General features: G+C 46.1%; 1 protein-coding gene across 1 annotated transcript; it reads left to right on the forward strand.

The window, feature by feature from the left end:
* The first annotated feature begins 608 nt into the window (after nt 1–608).
* Nucleotides 609–17,939, forward strand: LOC143484718 (protein-glutamine gamma-glutamyltransferase K-like). Its single transcript, XM_076983575.1, has 14 exons — nt 609–725; nt 5,351–5,520; nt 5,725–5,916; nt 6,119–6,370; nt 6,609–6,727; nt 6,935–7,042; nt 7,238–7,415; nt 7,604–7,742; nt 14,697–14,889; nt 15,535–15,688; nt 15,857–16,141; nt 16,611–16,771; nt 16,915–17,051; nt 17,345–17,939. Exons 2-14 carry the CDS (start codon nt 5,352–5,354, stop codon nt 17,487–17,489), a joined length of 2,232 nt encoding a protein of 743 aa, XP_076839690.1. The 5' UTR covers nt 609–725; nt 5,351; the 3' UTR covers nt 17,490–17,939.
* The last annotated feature ends 414 nt before the right edge of the window (nt 17,940–18,353 follow it).

An 18,353-nucleotide genomic window follows, 5' to 3' on the forward strand; every position in this document is an offset into this window, starting at 1 on the left:
AATTTTATTAATATTCGGAATTACCTCCCTTTGCCTTCAGAACAACTTCTAGGTGCACAAAGTCAGGTGTATGATTAAACAATTAAAAACAGTTGATACGGTCATTTTCATAGGCAGGTTGAAATGAAAACTGACGTAGGAGGCGTAAAACTGGAGAGGAATATCAATTTATTTTATTGTTACCTGGATTTCATTAACATGAAAAAGAAAAACAAGTTCAATCATCAGTGGTCAGTACATCCGTTCTTTTCAAAGAGTGTGAAAGAGGGATGTCTTCTGTTTACTATTCCAGACTAAAGTATTGCAAGTAGGCAGCAACAGGTTTTGTGAATAAAAGATTAATTTGTATTTATTTATACTTTATAGTTTATATATAAAATTGGTCAACTCTGTTAGCAAATAAGATGGGGGAGGGAATGACACCTCACCCGAACGCACTTGCCACGTGCATAAATCCTGATGATTGGGCCTCTTGGCATGTTTATTATGACTAATCTCACACAGCATCCTAAGAAGAGAGAAAATATCTGGGAGGAGCAGAGTCACAGAAACAGGAGGAGAGAGCTGGAGAAAATGTACTACTGCTCACTGGGTCAGCTAACAAGTTAAGACGACGCACACTAGGATACTGGGACATTTGATTGAATTAATTTACTACTGCTCACTGGGTCAGCTAACAAGTTAAGACGCACACTAAATACACAGACACAGAAACACCTGATCAAGTAAGAGCTACTTCTAAAACATTCTTTGCATTTGCTGAACTTAAAAGTAATCACACATTTAGTACAAGCCAACAGAAATTAGCAGGACTAAATAAAGTAACTTATTACTGCGTTGTACCCTATATACTTTGGTTGGGGGGGGGTATTAAGAATACTGGTACATTTTGATTTAATGGATTCAAGGGGATTTAAGGGAAAGCTTGGTTTAACATCTTACATAATACTCGATCCTGCTCATTTCTAAATGATTACTACAAGTCAGATAGATGTACTGTTCTGGAGCCATTCTTGTTCAACAACTTAATATTTAACCCTTAAATGTTTGTTCCCAGCTAGAACCAAATAACAGCCCTTCAGTGCAAACCATCACGACATACAGGAACCGTGTCAAGCTGTAAAGGAAAAATGTAACCACGGCAGAGCCAGACAGTAATTTGCTAATGTATTTTCTTGTGTTTGATGACTGCTCTTGTTGAATTCAGCGCCCCAATAATGAAACCTGACCCTGAATCTCCATCTCCTTAGTCAATATGTGTTAATATATTTCCATGATTATATTTTGTTATATTACATTGATCAGCACACACTAATTTGTTGTGGCAAAGGTGCAATCTGTGCACACGAGCAGTCCGCAGTGCTCATCCCATTGGAGAGAGGAATGAGTAAGTTACTTTGACTTCGACCAAGTGTTGAAGGTGAGTTTCATCCATGATGATCTTGTGGGCCACTCTGAGGATCACCAATTAAGTAATTGGCTTCTAAGGGCCATTCCTGAGATTGTTTGGGCTGTCCTGACCACCTTGAGGTCCTGGGTGGAGCAGTGTCCAAACCAGACTACAGTGTGTTCAGAATTATTTTGCATCCAAGAAACCTGAAGATGCTCAAGTTCTCTACTGCTGTCTGCTTTCTCCCATGGTTCACAATCATTTATTTTGTTTTGTCAACATTTAAGGAGAGATTATAGGCCTGACACTGATTTGCCACCCCCATCCTGTAGGCTGTCTCATCACACCTATTGATCATGATTCCCATGACCATGGTATCATCTGAAAATTTGAAGATGGTGGAGTTACTGTGAGATCATAGGTGAACAGGGTATACAATGTTGTTACTACAATTTCCTTTTGTTGTGCACTGTTCTGTGCCCTCAGTTGAGGACACATATTTGGTTCCAAGAAAAACTACTGCAAATGCAGGCCAGTTCTCAGAACACCACCAAGGTTTCCAGAAGTGTGAACCACAGCGGTTCTGTATCCTTGTTGGTAGAACAGGGCCATCGAGTGTTAAGAGTAGAATTTATGATGGTGCCATGCACACAGAGGTTACTGTACAAAAAGCTTCATGAACTGTATGCTGGAATAGCTAAAAGGATGGTCCATGTTTGCCCCAACACTGGTACCTTCACTGTTCTCACACTGACTTCCAAGCCAACATTACTTCAGAAAACCCTCTAATGTTTAGACTTGTCAGAGTGTCCAAGCTCCCAGTAAACAAGCCAAAAGGTGACAGTAGCAAGGAATAATTCCCTACAGCCAGACTCAAAGAGGCGACCCAACCTCCTCTAGTTGACCACGGACGGAAATCCGTCTGGATTCAGGAGTAGGTAGCTGGGGTGGAGGGATGAGCCATAGCAGCTGAGACAGGCTGAGGTTCAGTTACTTCATGACAGTAACAGGCAGTTGAACCTCGGCAGAAAGAAAGATTACTAGGCATGTCAAAGGACAAAGTGTGTAGATTAGTTAACTAGTGTGCTAGGATGAACTCCAAAGGATGAACTCCAGAAGATGTAGCTGTGGCAGCACAGCTAAAAGGATAGAGCCAGGTAACACATGTACAATACTTGTAGAAAAGTAGTGGTGAAGTGACAGCATCATAACATCGAAGTTCACCATAACTCAAGGAACCCTGAGATCCTACACATTTTACCCAAGAAGGTAAATTTATTAAAATGCTTGGCTACAAAAAGGTTTTCAGCCTAGTCTTAACTATCAGGAAAAGGATCTGTCTCCAGTGAAGGCTTCCTTACTCTGTACTATTATACTATTAAAGAGCCTGCAAGTCTTGATCTAAGCGGATGTATAACGTATAGGGATTTGTCATGCTACTGTGGGGCAAGACTGCTCAGTGCTTTGTAGGGTATTAGACATATCTTACAGTGAATATGACATTTAATTGGGAGACTGTAATGTAGCCAAGATAAGAATAATGTGATCAAACCTTCTAGTTCTAGAAAGAACTCTGGCTACTGTGTTTTGATCTAGCCAGAGCTTGTTTATGTAGTACATAGAGATAGTAAGGTCCTTCAGTAGTCCAATCTGGAAGAGATAAACGCATGGGCTAGAATTAGTCCATAATGTTTATCTGTCAAAGAAGGTGTGATTGGGAGACCCTCAAAAATGTATTATATTAGCATACTTCTGGCTGTCTGTGGGCCTAATAGAAGTACTTCTGTTTTGTCAGAAATCCAGTGTCTTATGTCCTCAACAATATTTATCAATATTAATTTGTCCTCTGGTTTGGCTGAGACATATAACTTAAGTATCTTCAGCAAAGCATTGTAAACTAGCTATCATGCCATCTCAAGGTAGCATATTAGCTGCTAAACTACATGTTTTCTAAGGTCTTGGAAATAAAGAGAAGGTTTGAGACTGGCCAGTTGGACTGATATGGTCAAATAAAATGAGGGAATGGTCCAAGATGACATCAGACAGTGAAATCAACTGATTTGGCATCGACAAAGTGAATGTTGAAATCACCAACAATAATAGCTCTTCCAAAGTGGCTAGATTAGAGAAATCTACAAATTCATTAACAAATTTCATGTGTCAAAGAATGAAGTCTCCTACAACCAGAGCACTTTCCACCGGCTTCAGTGAGTGACTCACTGAATGGAGCAAACCTGTCCGATACGTGAACTGAAGGGGTGTGGTCCTCTCGCGGGCAAGCCCAGGCTCGGCCATGTTACACTTGGCCAACTTACACTTCTAATTCCTCGATATCTCTACCACTTTCTAAAGCTTAGATGCACATCTTTTGCAATACAGTATTCTCCATATGACTATTAATTAATCTACATTTCTCACAGATAAAATTATCACCAAGTGATCATGAAAAAAAAGGGTAAACATTATTTACGTACGTGAAGTACGTTTTGGGTGTAGTTTTGATGATGGAGCAGTCACTGATGTCTAGATGTAGTAGATGTGACCATGTCTCCCTCTCTCCCCTCATTTAACAGGAGGTGAGACACCTCTACACCAGAGTAAACACCCTCAGTGTGATCACACAGCACTCAGTTTGCAATCAAAACTGTACTGGAATTTCTTTAGCTAAATATAATTTTCACAGTGCTTACTTTACTTGAATGCAAGTGAACAAAAGGAAAACTGAATTCACAGCGTTCGGGTTCTGCTTGTCAACAACAGGCCTACTTTCCCACTTAAGAGATTTCTGCCAAGAGATTTTTTTCCTTCAACTTTAAACCTCAACACCTTATTCAATCAAACCTGACATCTTGTAGCAAAAGCCCAACCAGATAAGAAATCAATCATAACCAGTGATGTCAGTAACGCGTTACTTAGTAATGTGTTACTCTAATCTTACCACTTTTTTCAGTATAACATGTTACTATTTCCAGTCCAGTAATCAAATTAAAGTTAGTTTTCCAAGTAACTGTGCGTTACTATTTTTATTTTCCTTAGTAAAAATATATATTTTTGCTTTCTTCTGACCGTAGCACTCGAATCCGCATGCTGCACACGAACCTGTGAGAGCGTGAGCGATGAATTTTAGTGTTGCTTTGTGTTCCAGGTTTGAAAATTGCTGGAATACTTAAAATGCTTGAAATTGTAATGGGATTTCATTTCACAACAAATAGCTGTCTGACTGAATAATTCGCTTGTATTACGTTTACAAATATATTTACAAATAATACCACGCAGCAACACAAACGTAATGTCAGGAGATATATTATTTAAATGTCAGGATATACATTTTTACTGTTAAAAATGCACTTCCAATAAAGTGAGTATTGGAAAAACTAATTTTGCTGCTGAATGTAACTACTAAAGTAACTTGTAATCTAACGTAGTTAGATTTAAAATCAAGTAATATGTAACGTAACTAAGTTACATTTAAAAGGAGTAATCAGTAATCGGATTACATTTTCAAGGTAACTAAGCCATCACTGATCATAACATAATGTTTCATACCGTATCAGCCTCAGGAGATGATTGGGGTATGAAGAACTGTTGTTCATTATGCTTACTAGAAAAACACTGGGCCTCAATGGTCCTTCTGTGAGGATAATGTCACTAGCGATACTTCCAGAAACCACAATGGAAGTTACGTGTGTCTCCCCCCACTGTCACTAGAGTGGTCACTGAAGAAGAGCAACAGAAAAGCAGGTGCAAAGCACTCTAAAAATCAAAATCAATTACAATACCAATCCAATGTATGGAGTAGTCTGTGCTGGACACCTCAGCAAATAAAAGAAAACGTTATAGTGGTCAAAAATAATCCACTACAGGCCTTAAAACAACGTCGAAGAAAAATGTAAAGCTGCCAACTCCTGATTTTCTTTCCTTTTCCCCTCCTCTTCATCGATTGTTGTTTGTCTTCCTCAGAATGTCATCAGAAGTGGTCGGGAATCGAACTCCAGTTGTGGACATCACTCTGGGGCGGGAGGAGCCGGAGAAGGTGCTGGAGATGGGGGCAGAGAAGAAGAATGCAGCATCCCAGAAGTGGCTACACAAGTTCTGTCTGTGCTGCAGGCGTAAGGACAGAGATGACACGGGTAGGCTGCAAAGAGCAACTGGCTGCAGTGCATCATGGAACATGTAGTCCATAAGGCTTAGTGTGTGCCATAGCACTGTGATTGATCATGTTGATTTATAGAACTGTTGTTTGCAATGGACTTTTGCAAGGAAACTTCACACACTCTCTCTCTCTCTCCCTCTGTGTCTCTCTTTGTATTTCTTTCTTGCTCTCTCTTCCTCAGAACATGTGTTGTCAGTGCGTGCTGTTGACCTCCTCAAATCCAAACATGGTGTGAATCGTCAGGAGCATCACACAGACCGTTACCGCAGTGATCAGCTCATTATTCGCAGAGGGCAGCCATTTCAGATGTGGATTGAATTCTCACGACCCTTTGACCCCAAAACAGACAAACTACATCTTGAGCTGAAATTAGGTGAGTTATATTTTGATGAGTAACCCAATGTGTACTTGGTGAAACAGCCTAAGAGCAATATGGGTATATAATACATCTGAGCACTTACTATTGTAACCTTATTATATTAGGGGTATGTACCTACTCCTGTGTGTGTGTGTGTGTGTGTGTGTGTGTGTGTGTGTGTGTGTGTGTGTGTGTGTGTGTGTGTGTGTGTTTACAGGTCCTAATCCACTGTTATCAAATGGCACTCTGGTGATTGTTCCTTCAATTGATGATTTGCACAATAATTGCTGGGAGACCAAGATTACTGAAAAAAAAGAAAAGAAGATCAAACTGTCCATCAATTCTCCTCCGACTGCTGCTATTGGTCGATATCAGCTCACCGTGGTGACACAGAGCCCCAGTGGAAAAACCAACTCACCACACAACCCTGACAATGATATCATCATTCTGTTCAATCCCTGGTGTGAAGGTATGTTATAAATGAGAGGGAAAAGAAAATATGGGGGTAGAATGAAGGAGTGTGAATGCGCCCTGCTAGAAATGTTGTATTGTTCCTATCTATAGAATCTTTCAGTGCACCCCATATCCATAGAGAGGTCAGGAAATGAGATCAGATGAGCTCTCATCTTTCACCCAATTCCTCATAATGCAACAACCTCTCTTTCTCTCTCTCTCTCTCTCTTTCACTCTCTCTTTTTCTCTCTTAGATGATGCTGTGTACATGGACAGTGAGGAGGAGAGGAATGAGTATGTTCTGAACGATGTTGGGAGGATCTACTATGGAACAGACCTTCAGATCGGTGTCCGGACATGGAACTTTGGACAGGTACTATCATCAGACCCTGACTTTTACAACGCTGTACCACTCTGAGGTCATTAGACTTCACCTTCCTTTTAGTTTTAGACTTTAAACAAAGTGACTTCACTTACTGACAAAGTGACCAAAGTGCTCAACTCGGTTCTGGATATCTGTGTTGAGAGGGTGATTTTTTTAATCACGTGTTCCTGTATCTGTGTCTCACGTTGTGGACAGTTTGCTGATGGGATTCTGGCTGCATGTCTGTTTGCGCTGGAAAGGAGTCAGACCCCTGCATCAGACTTGGGAGACCCTGTTATCATCGCCCGAGTGGTGTCTGCCATGGTGGGTGGGCATTCCCTAAACGCTAGACATAGTGGGAAATAGATCTGGGGTGGGTTTCCCGAAACGTTCGTAGCGCTAAGTACTTCATAACCTCATATGAAACGTATGAGGTTAAGAAGTACTTAGCGCTAAGAACGTTTCGGGAAACTCACCCCTGGTCCGTAAGCATCTACATGAACAATTTCTCTGTGACAGGTTAACGGTCCTGATGACAATGGGGTTCTGGAAGGTAATTGGTCAGGTGATTACTCAGATGGAACTTCCCCGACGTCTTGGAGCGGCAGTGTGGAGATTCTGAAGCAGTTCCACAAAAGTGGAGGGACCCCTGTCAAATACGGACAGTGCTGGGTCTTCTCTGGGGTCACCACCACAGGTAGAATTTCATTTCATGATTTTTTTTGTTGTTTATTTATTTATTGTGCTGGTTTGGTCACTTTAGCCATGGATCTATCTAAATAACCTTATTTATTTTCCTAATTTCTCTCTCTCTCTTTCTCTCTATCTCTCTCTCTCTCTCTCTCTCTCTCTCTCTCAAACACACACACACACACACACTCTCAGTGTTAAGGTGTTTAGGTATTCCCAGCCGAAGCATCACAAACTTCAGCTCTGCCCATGACACTGATGTTTCCATGACAATTGACGTTTATTTGGATGAGAATCTGCAGCCAATCAATGAACTTAACAATGACTCTATCTGGTATGCTCTTAACGCTGACTCTATCTGGTATGAATTTAACACTGACTCTATCTGGTATGAGCACAGACTGTTCTTACATTCCACGTTCCACTACAAACACATTTGCCTGAGACCTCAGTTTACATAAAGACATGGGGATGGTACCTAACTCCTCTTTGATGCCATAAAGGCAGTGGCATAATTCATGAACCTCTGGAGACATGAAAGTGCATTACATAACACTCATCTCTAATATGTCAAAGTTAGCACTCCTTTTACCTATGATTTTTTGTGCCATCCTGACCGAGATACAAAATATTCTTATTGGTTATTTTAAAGAATATATTATTTTTTTTAAGTGTTATGTGTTCCTTCTGTGACGTGCGGAGGAACGGACACGACACGTAGCAGATTGGGTGCAAACACGAACTTTACTGAACATATAACACGTAGCTTCACTGCGGTGGCGCAAGCACATCAATGTGACACTCACACTGGCATGAAACTTAGACGAAGACGAGCACAAGACACCACGCTAGCGCACATTAAATGAGTTACACAGACCCACGTGACCTCGAGACAAGGCACAGGTGTAACTAACGAACACGCTCACAGACAACCCACACCCACGGAAGTACAAACATGGACATAACGACACGCAGACAACGTAACGGCACGCCCACAGGGAAGGGTCCGGAGCTGTTCCGTAACAGAACCCCCCACCAGGGGCTCGCTACTCCCGGAGCGTCCCGCGCAGCTGGAAAGCCCCGAACCAACACCGACGGGCAGGTCCGGAGCCGCCGGGATCACGAGCCTCCGAGAGCAGTCACCCCCGACGGCGGGAACCGCCGCGAACAGCCCTAGCACACCCTCCCTGGGAAGACAGGGGAGAAAACATTAAACACGGGCACAAACATTCAGTCCCGAAGCCAGGTTTCCCGCCTGAGACAACGCCTGTAGAGGCGCGAAGGCTCCGGGGGCTGGAGACGCTGCAGCAGGCGGTGCTCCTCCCGCCTGTTCCGCCCGCTCACCGCCAGGTGCCGCACGGCTGGCGGACGCGCCGGGTGCAGCGCGACTGGTCGACCGCTTGGGGGTAGTCCCTCTGGCGGGCGCGCGAGGTGCAGCTTGACTGTCCGACCGCTTGGGGGCCGTGTCGCGGACGGACGCGCGAGGTGCAGCGCGACCGTCCGACCGCTTGGGGACCTTGCCTCGGGCAGATGCGCGAGGTGCAGCGCGACTGTCTGACCGCTTGGAGCCCCTGCTTCGGGCAGACGCGCTTGGTGCAGCGCGGTTTGCGGCCCGGTTGGATGCAGCGAGACCGGCGGGGCTCGTGGCGTCCCACCCCCTGGGTCCACGGCCCCCTCCGTTACTAGGCCAGCCACCTCTGGGGCCGGTATCGGGGGTAGTGTCCATATCCGGCTCCTCCTCCTCGGCCACGCTCCAGTCCATGGACCGAGCGGGAGTCTCGCATCGGGAGTGCTCCATGGGCTCCTCCCCGCAGGAATCCCCACTCTCCGATGCGATCGAATTGTCCGGTCCGCTCCCGCCCCCCTTGTATACTGTCGAGAGCGAACACACTGACGGAGGGCTCTCCCCCTCGCCGTAGTCGGAGGGAAGGGGACTGACGTCATCCCCCCCGTAGCAAACGGTGCTCTCCGAGAAAACCGACGGGGAGTACCCCTCTGCCTCTGAGTCCAGCTCTGTCGCCTCGCACTCAGATGGCGGAGCACTGACGTCTTCCTCCCCATAGCAGACCGTGCTCTGTGAGCACACTGACGGGGAATACTCCTCCTCCTCGGAGTCCGTCCCCTCCGTCTCGCCCTCCGACGGTGGGAGACTGCCCTCCTCACCTCCGTAATCCACCGTGCTCTTTGAGCACATTGAGGGGGGATAGGACTCTTCCTCCTCTTCCTCGGGAGGGGTGAGGGAAAAGGCGCCCATGCTCACCAAAACCGGCTCATCGGTCTCCTCTTCCTCGGGGAAGACCGGGAGCAGTGCGCTATCCTCTCCCTGCTCTGCGCTCTCGGACACCGGCATGGGAGAAGACGCGTGCGGGGGTTTGTTCCTGCCGCCTCTCACCGCCCGGTGCGGGGGCTCTAGGGACGCGGCGAGGTCCTGGTTCTTCCACATGCGAACCGCGGATTGGCGTAGGTTTTCTGCCAACTCTGCGTCCTCCGTTTCCCGAGCCGCGCAGAGCATGTACGCGCACACTGGGTTCCTCATCATCTCCTGCTCGGAGACGGGGGCTTTGTGGCGACGGACTGGGGAAGAGCCGTGGTGGTGACGGCTCTTCCTCTTCCCCTTGGGCGCCCGGTTGGCGTATCCAGGCATCCCTCTTTATCTTTCGGCTCGTCTTTCTGTGACGTGCGGAGGAACGGACACGACACGTAGCAGATTGGGTGCAAACACGAACTTTACTGAACATATAACACGTAGCTTCACTGCGGTGGCGCAAGCACATCAATGTGACACTCACACTGGCATGAAACTTAGACAAAGACGAGCACACGACACTGCGCGAACGCACATTAAATAGGTGATTTACACAGACCCATGTGACCTCGAGACAAGGCACAGGTGTAACTAACGAACACGCTCACAGACAACCCACACCCACGGAAGTACAAACATGGACATAACGACACGCAGACAACGTAACGGCACGCCCACAGGGAAGGGTCCGGAGCTGTTCCGTAACACCTTCCTCACACGTTTGTGGAACATGCAGATGTAACGTGCGAGGGTGAGGCAAGATGTTCAGATGAGAGGGCAGTTTAAACAGGGGTTTTATTTTTAGCTGTAGTGTGTTTTAGTGAGCATACATACATGCCAGTGAATATACAAGAGGACACGGATGAACATAAACATGCTCACAGACATGACCAAGGGAGGAGCCATGACCAGGAGGACGCCCCTTGGCTTTCAAAGCATATAAATGTCTTGGTATGCTGAAGCATTCAGAATTCCTTTCACTGAAACTAAGGGGCCCTGCGCCTGAAAAAACAACCACACACCATAATCCCCCGTCCACCAAACTTTACACTTGGTACAATGCAGTCAGAAAAGTACCATTCTCCTGGCAACAGCTAAATTCAGACTCGTCCATCAGATTGCCAGATGGAGAAGTGTGATTCGTCACTCCAGAGAACGCACCTCCACTGCTCTAGAGTCCAGTGACGGCGTGCTTTACACCACTGCATCCAAGGCTTTGCATTCCATTTGGAAATGTATGGCTTGGATGCAGCTGCTCGATCATGGAAACCCATTCCATGAAGCTCTCTGCGCCCTGCGTTCTTGTACTAATCTGAAGGCCACATGAAGTTTGGATGTCTGTAGTTATTGACTCTGCAGAAAGCCAAGAAAGCCAAGTCACTGCCCATCTCCTCCTCCTGGCTTCCAGCCCAAATCCTCTCTCCTACACCATAACCAGCAAGAGGCCCTTTCTGCTGCCTCCCCCATCCTGGGAGCTGCTGCCTTTCTTTCCTTCCCTGTCATTCCAATGGCTGTAAGCATTTTCCACACTGACTGCGCCAGGAATCCTCTACAGCCGACCTCGACTGGGAAAAGCCATGCCTGCCATCCCTTCCCCCTGCAATCATGCAGAAGGTCTTGGTATTTGGCTCTCTTTCATTCAGAGGCCTGTTCACACCCCTCCTCCCATGGGGCTGTAAGTTCAATGAGGATGATCTTTTTTGCGTCTTCCAACCACAGTACCACATCTGGCCTAAGGGTTGTCTAAACAACCTGGGGGAACTTCCGCCTTCCTCCAAGGTCGACCTTCATTTCCTATGCTTGGGCCTTTTGTAGCAGACTAGTTCTTGTTATTGCTGTGGTTGGTGGCTTTTCCCCCTCCCTTACAAACTGGATTGCTGTCGTTTTCCGCAGTGGTTGACGTTTCTTTTTCCTCTCCTGCTCTAAGGTGTTAGCCAGTGTCATGAGCACCTTGTCGTGGCGCCACCTGTACCTTCCTTGGGTTAGTGCTGTTTTACACCCAGAGAGGATGTGTGCCATGGTGTCCCTCTCTTGGCAAAGCCTGCACAATGGGTCCTCTCTCAGCCCCCACCTTTGCAAGTTCGTTGGGGTTGGGAGTGTGTCATACACTGATCTCAGCAGGAAGGAAATGCGGAATGGCTCCAGTCTCCACAGGTCCGCCTAGGTGATCTTCCTCATGAGGAAGTCCCATCTGGTCCAGGCTCCTTGTGAAGCTAGCTCCACTGCCCTTGACCTTCGTCTTTCCTCCTCCAGATTCCGTACCTCCTCCTGAATCGTGGCTCTTCTGTCACTAGTTCCTGCCTTCCTCCACTGTTGGAAATGGGAGGTTCCAAGGCCCTGTCTTCCTATGCATGGCACGAATTTCAACACGCTCTCAGCTTGTGCAACAGATGCATCAGCTGCCCACTTGCATCCTGATCTTGTAGTGATGCCAGCAAGTCTGACTTGTTCATCCTGAGAGTCTCTATATGTCATTACGACTCTGCACTTTGCCACTTTGTATTCCTCAACCACAGATGACAGTGGAAGTTGGAGCTGCCTTGATCTTATATAGAGGCCTACTGAAGTGAAGCTTAGAGGGATTCCCAACCACTTCCGGAGGTACTTATTGACCTTCCTCTCCACTCCTTCCATACATGCCATTGGGACTTCATATACAGTCAGCAGCCACATGAGTCTTGGTAACAGTCCGTGTTGATAAAGCCATGCTTTAAACTTCCCCGGGAGCCCTGATTTCTCGACCTTTCTCAACCATTCCTGCATCTGCTTTTCTGTGCTGGCGATGCTGTTCTTGTCCTTCAATGATTCATCAAACCACTTTCCGAGGCACTTGATTGGATTCTCCTCTATCGATGGAATCACTTCCTCTTGCACATGCAGCTTGAACCTGCTGGTCACCTTCCCATTCCTGATCACCATGCTCCTGTATTTCTTTGGCTTAAACTTCATCCTGGCCCACGTTGCCATGTGGTCCAGAGCAGTTAACACCCACCTCGCCTCCACATGGGTCGTGGTCGTCACTGTAAGGTCATCCATGTAACCTCAATTGGGGGTTGACAGATGCCTGATTCCATCTTTGGACCCCTGGCTTCTGTTCCCGCAGCCGTTATTAGGAGGTTCATTCCCATGACAAAGAGGATGGGGGAGATTGTGCAACCAGTCACGATTCCTTTTTCCAAACTTTGGTGATCATTCCCTTGATGTGCTGAGGGATGTGGTAGTGGTCTAACGCTACATGGATGAGGGCATGAGGGATTGATCCATAGGCGTTGGCCAAATCCAGCCAGACAACAGTCAAGTTGCCTTTACTGGCTTTAGCTTCATGGATCATCTGGCTGAGAACTCCGATATGTTCCAGGCATCCTGAGAAGCCTGGGATTCCACCTTTCTGGATAGCGGTGTTGATATATCCATTCTCTGTCATATATGAGGTCAACCAGCATGATGGAATGGTACTCTTTCTCCAGATCCTCCGGAACAGCTTCCACAGCCTCCGCAGGAGCCTTGGGCATTTTTTATACACCTTGTATGGTATACAGCTTGGGCCAGGGGCAGATCCTGTTCTGGCCTTCTTCACCACCTCTTGGACTTCATTCCAAGATGGTTCAGTAATGTTGAGCTCTTTTTCCAGAGGTTTTGTGTTGTTAATTCTTGGGTTGGCATCAAGGGCCTGGTTCCTAGATGTGTCATTGTGAGTGTTCCTCAAGAACACTTCCACATCCTCCCTGGGGCTAGTCATCCTTCCTGATTTTGCTTCACCCAGCAGTGATCTGGTGAATCTGAAGGGGTCTTTGGTGAACTGGGATCTTTTGTTCTCCTTATCCTTCCTCTTCTTCCGAGTACTTTCTGCTCTTCGGAGTCTGCAGAGACGCTCCCGGAGTTGACTTGTCAGATCCTTAATAGCTTCCCTTTCCTCAACAGAGGCGCTTTTGAACAGCTTGGTGAGATTCTTGATTTCTCCCCTCAGACAATGAATGTCCCTTTCCCTTCTGCTTGGCTGGTATGTGGCTTTGATGTTACCTTTCTTCTCCTCAATTCCCAACTGTTCTTTTGCCAGGTTGTAGGTTATTGTTCTGAGAGTATTGACTTTCTGCTCAGCCGTTCCTGCCAGTGTGGCTTCTAGCACTTTGTCCAGGTCTTGGTCTAGTTGGTCCCAATCTTTGGGCCATTGAATTCGTTCCCTCGCAGGGTGAAGTTGGCTCCCTGTGGGCAGGGCATCTAGTGGGTCCCTTCTGAGGTCTTGAGGTGACACAGGTGCTGAGAGATCTCCAGTACTGTGGGGTGCTTCCTGCCTGGAGTCCTCCTGCGTGTCACCAGGTGCTACCGCTGTGCGCTGCACCTGTGGCTCCTCTTTTCCACATTTGGTTCGGCTTTGGTGTATCATAAGCCCTTTTGTGTTCTTGCAGGTCTTTCCACAATGACACTTCACTTGTAATGCCTCCCCTGTTAATGTTGTTTGGGTGAGCCGTCCCTTTGTCCATGCTTCGTTCCTGGCCGTTACCGTTGTGACCGTCCTGCTGAGTCTCTCATCCTCCCCCCCTCTCGGGAGACTCTGGGGGTATTGTTTTGTGTTCCTTTCTGTAGCTCGAGCTGGTGCCCTCTTGCGAGTCTTTCCTGGAGGTCATCTGTCTCTCCAGCGTCACCGAACTTCCTCGGTTGCCATTCAGACTTTCCTGGTAGTCACCGGTTGCCCAGGGTTTCTATATTCTATATTACATTCCTGAATTGTTGTATTTCCCAAACACTTCCATTTTCTTATAATAGGGATTTTGTAAATCTTTGACAGTAAACACGTCAGGACATGTCCCTGCACTGCTACCTTACATTAAGGTAGAACATTGAAAAGCTTAAACATGCTAGTTTGGCCTGGGGGTGAAAGAGAGTAATTCACAGGAAAGCAGAACTATTCCTCTCTCCTTGTTCACTTTTCCTGACTTCTTCTCCTCACTCCATCCCTCCCCTCATCTCTCTCCTGCTCTGCAGGAATTTTCACGTGTGGAATGAGGCCTGGATGTCTCGTCCGGATCTACCGGCTGGTATGGGAGGATGGCAGGTCGTTGATGCCACTCCTCAGGAGACCAGCCAGGGGACATACCGCTGTGGCCCCACCTCCGTGGAGGCTGTACGCAATGGGCAGGTCTACCTCAAATATGACACTCCATTCGTCTTTGCAGAGGTTAGTCTGTTTGGTAATGCTTTACTTATGACTGGAATTTGATGTAGGGGTTTCACCTACTAATCCTTTAAAGTAGATATAATTTGTTTTATTTAAATTATTAATCAGTCTCATATTCTAATTATACCAGAACCACAACTGTTGATATAAAGGAACCCTACTAATAAACAAACCAGGGAAATACAGCTCAGGTAAAACACACAAGACTACTTAACAGCTGACTGGGGAAAATAGACTATAGATAAGAAACTAATCACCAAGATATGCACAGTAACACAAATGGGGTGATGGGGTTGCCCAAGAGTAAGGCATGTCTGGCAGGTTTGACAGGTCTAGAGGAAACCTGGTTGTGGTAGAGACTTCATAGGAACGTGGTGAAAGACCCCATGGGAACAGGGCATGGCAGTAGACTTATGGGCGCAGGTTGAAGAAGTGACTCACTGACAAGCTGTAATTATTCCTTTTGCATGTTTGTAGAAAAACTATGATGGAACTTTTTTCATCATAATCTGAAGTCTTCAATCTTTACTGCTCAACTACTTTCTCTCTCTCTCTGTCTCCATCTCTCTCTCACACATGCACAAACACATACAGTTTTGATATATAGTATAAGAGATAGTTTGAGCTGTGTTTTTGTGTTTGTAGGTGAACAGTGATAAGATCTACTGGCAGAGGAATGCTGAAGGCACCTTCTCTCAGATCCAGTGTGAGAAGAAGCTGGTGGGCCATTGCATCAGCACCAAAGCAGTGGGTTCAGACCGCCGAGAGGACATCACAAACATCTACAAGTACCCGGAAGGTGAAAACACTGCACACACACACACACACACACACACACACACACACACACACACACACACACACACACATACACACACACTCTCTCTCTTTGTTGCTCTAATGCTCACTGTCTTGCATATACACACATATTACACACACAATATGTTCCCGTCATCAAAACCTCTAGGGTCTGAAGAGGAGCGAAACGCTGTAGAAACTGCATCTCGCTATGGCTCCAAGCCTGATACCTACCCCTCTGCTGTCGCCAATGACATCACCATCGAGATCACAATGGAAGGGGAGGGGCCTAAGATGGGCGAAGACGCCGATCTGTCCATCACCCTCAAGAACACTAGCTCTGAGATACGCAGTGTTTCACTATACAGCGAGGCAGCAGTCATGTACTACACTGGAGTGCACAAGGCCACAGTACAGAAGGATGACATCCAGATAGAGCTCAAAGCCAATGAAGGTGAGCGTGTGTTTCTAGGCATGCTGGGGGATGTTCTTCTTGCTGTTTAGAGCAGCCATAATTAAGAGGGGTTGGGTTTGAGGAAGCTGGTGCACACTCCACATTCACTCATACATGTGTGAGCTCCTTCTGCATCAAACATCTGAACTCTGATGTGGAGCAAGATGTTTCTGCTGCAGATATGGAGGCTCAAGTATTCCTTGTTCTGCAACACTCGAAGGCCATAACATTGGCTTGGTTCAGCAGTATCAAAACAGAGAGAACGATAAAATCTGTAATTCTCTTGACATCTATGGATGCACTCTGGATTACGCCAGGGCCTGTAGAGGCTCAAGATTAGTGTATTTGGACTATTTCATTGTCTTTAGATTGATGCAATGTAACTGGACTCTGAGCACTTTGAACACTGAGGTCTACAATGATGCAGATGAGTCTTAGATCATTTGTCTCTCTGTTCACCCCTCTACAGTCAAGACTCTGGAGTGGACCCTGCCATACCAGCAGTACAGGGACCAGCTGGTGGACCACGCCGCACTGATGCTCACACTGTCTGGTCGGGTCAGTCAAACACGGCAGATTCTGGTCACCCAGCACAACTTCCGGCTCCGAACACCAGACATCATCATCGCTGTAAGTGCTAAACCCCCCCCCCCCTATTTTATGATCTCTGCTAACAGACTTCCCAGTTGCTTGGGTGTACCTTGAATTAGCATAAATTAGCACCACACAAGCACAGTGTCCAGAACATGTGTCCATGTGCTTTTGTTTTACAGCCTGTAGGTAGTGCAGTGGTGGGAAAGGAGATGGAGGCTAAATTAACATTTAACAACCCCCTCCAGCACGTGCTGAAGAATGTGAAGTTACGTATAGAGGGTCTGGGACTACAAAGTGCCCAAGAGATCGTCTATGGGTAAGTGGCTCATATTTACACTTCCAAAGAAGCTGTACAGATGTTTTTGTCCATGAGATGGTGCTATAAGCCCAACCAAAGATATACACAGTGCTCAGGAATCTCATTCTGTTAATTAGAGCTTTTTCTTCAAGCTATTGAAAGAATGTATTTTTGGACAGCTTTACCTGCCATTGAAACTCCTAACTGACTCTTTGAACACTAGTCAGTATTACTGTCAAATTTCTGTTGTTGTTTTTTTAATCCCAAAACATGTGTACTACTCAACATGACACTGACATGGTCCCTTTCAGCGATGTGGCCAGTCTTGCTCCGGTGACAATCACAGTGAAGTTTGTTCCCACACTGGCTGGGCCACGCAAGCTTCTGGCTTCCCTGGACTGTCAACAGCTCACGCAGGTCCACGGTGTTGCTGACATTGTCGTTAAGGAGAACTGAAAAAGTGCACACTTGGAAGAAGAGGGGAAGGGTCAGGACATCAGGTCAGGTGATAAACCATCAGCTAGGACATTTTATGGCTTTGTTTCTAGACATGCTGGTACCAGAAATGTCCTGGTTCTTGTCCGTGAGCCGGGGAGACAAAGCTCACCGACCAGATCAGAGATGGTGTCGTGGTTTCACTCTCCATGTCTCCGTCATATTAGTTACGACATTATGCTTTTGTTTTGCTTTACTTCCTCTCTTTTATTCCACGTGCTTCTTTATTTTGTTTTTTCTGCTCTCCCCCTTATTTAGTTTCCCTGCCTGTTGTCACCTGTTTCTAAATGAACCTTGTTATCTTGTGCATATAAACCGTCTATGAAGTCTCCATCTGTTCTTGCTGGTTGTTCTAGTCATGTCATGTTCCAGACTCCACTTGTATTTATCCTCTGTTCCTGTAGCACGTGTTCTGTAAACGTAGATATTTGCTTGTAGTATCTTGTAACTTTTTATGTTGGCTCTAATATCGTGGATTGTTGTATTGACTCTGACTGTGTATTTGTCATTAATAAATGTTGCTCATGTCAGCATTAGTGTCAAAATCTCTCCTTTGTAAAATGACAAGCCTACCAAGGACTGAAACTTTGATTTGTGGTTATTCTGTTGAGACTACAATGTGTCTAAACAGTCCGAGTTAGCCATGTCCCAATGCCATTACATGGATAGAAAAAGAAAGATGGAGAGAGGCAGAGGTAAAAGGCTTGATTTGTTTTGATTTGAGAGAGAGCAAGCATGGTAAAGAAAAAGTGTGTGCATGAGAGAGGCAGAGAGGGGTAAAGATTGTGAGAGAGAGATAATGAGATAATGAGAGTGAGCAGTAAA

This window comes from Brachyhypopomus gauderio, chromosome 21 (assembly GCF_052324685.1).
Source record: "Brachyhypopomus gauderio isolate BG-103 chromosome 21, BGAUD_0.2, whole genome shotgun sequence".
Taxonomy (NCBI): Eukaryota; Metazoa; Chordata; class Actinopteri; order Gymnotiformes; family Hypopomidae; genus Brachyhypopomus; species Brachyhypopomus gauderio.

What these genes read in the sequence shown, in the direction of transcription:
- LOC143484718 (XM_076983575.1), top strand. Translation starts at nt 5,352, where the DNA reads ATGTCATCAGAAGTGGTCGGGAATCGAACTCCAGTTGTGGACATCACT. An exon ending in ACATCTTGAGCTGAAATTAG is followed by an intron (nt 5,917 to 6,118) that starts GTGAGTTATATT and finishes GTGTGTTTACAG; the next exon opens with GTCCTAATCCACTGTTATCA. An exon ending in CACCAGACATCATCATCGCT is followed by an intron (nt 16,772 to 16,914) that starts GTAAGTGCTAAA and finishes TTTGTTTTACAG; the next exon opens with CCTGTAGGTAGTGCAGTGGT.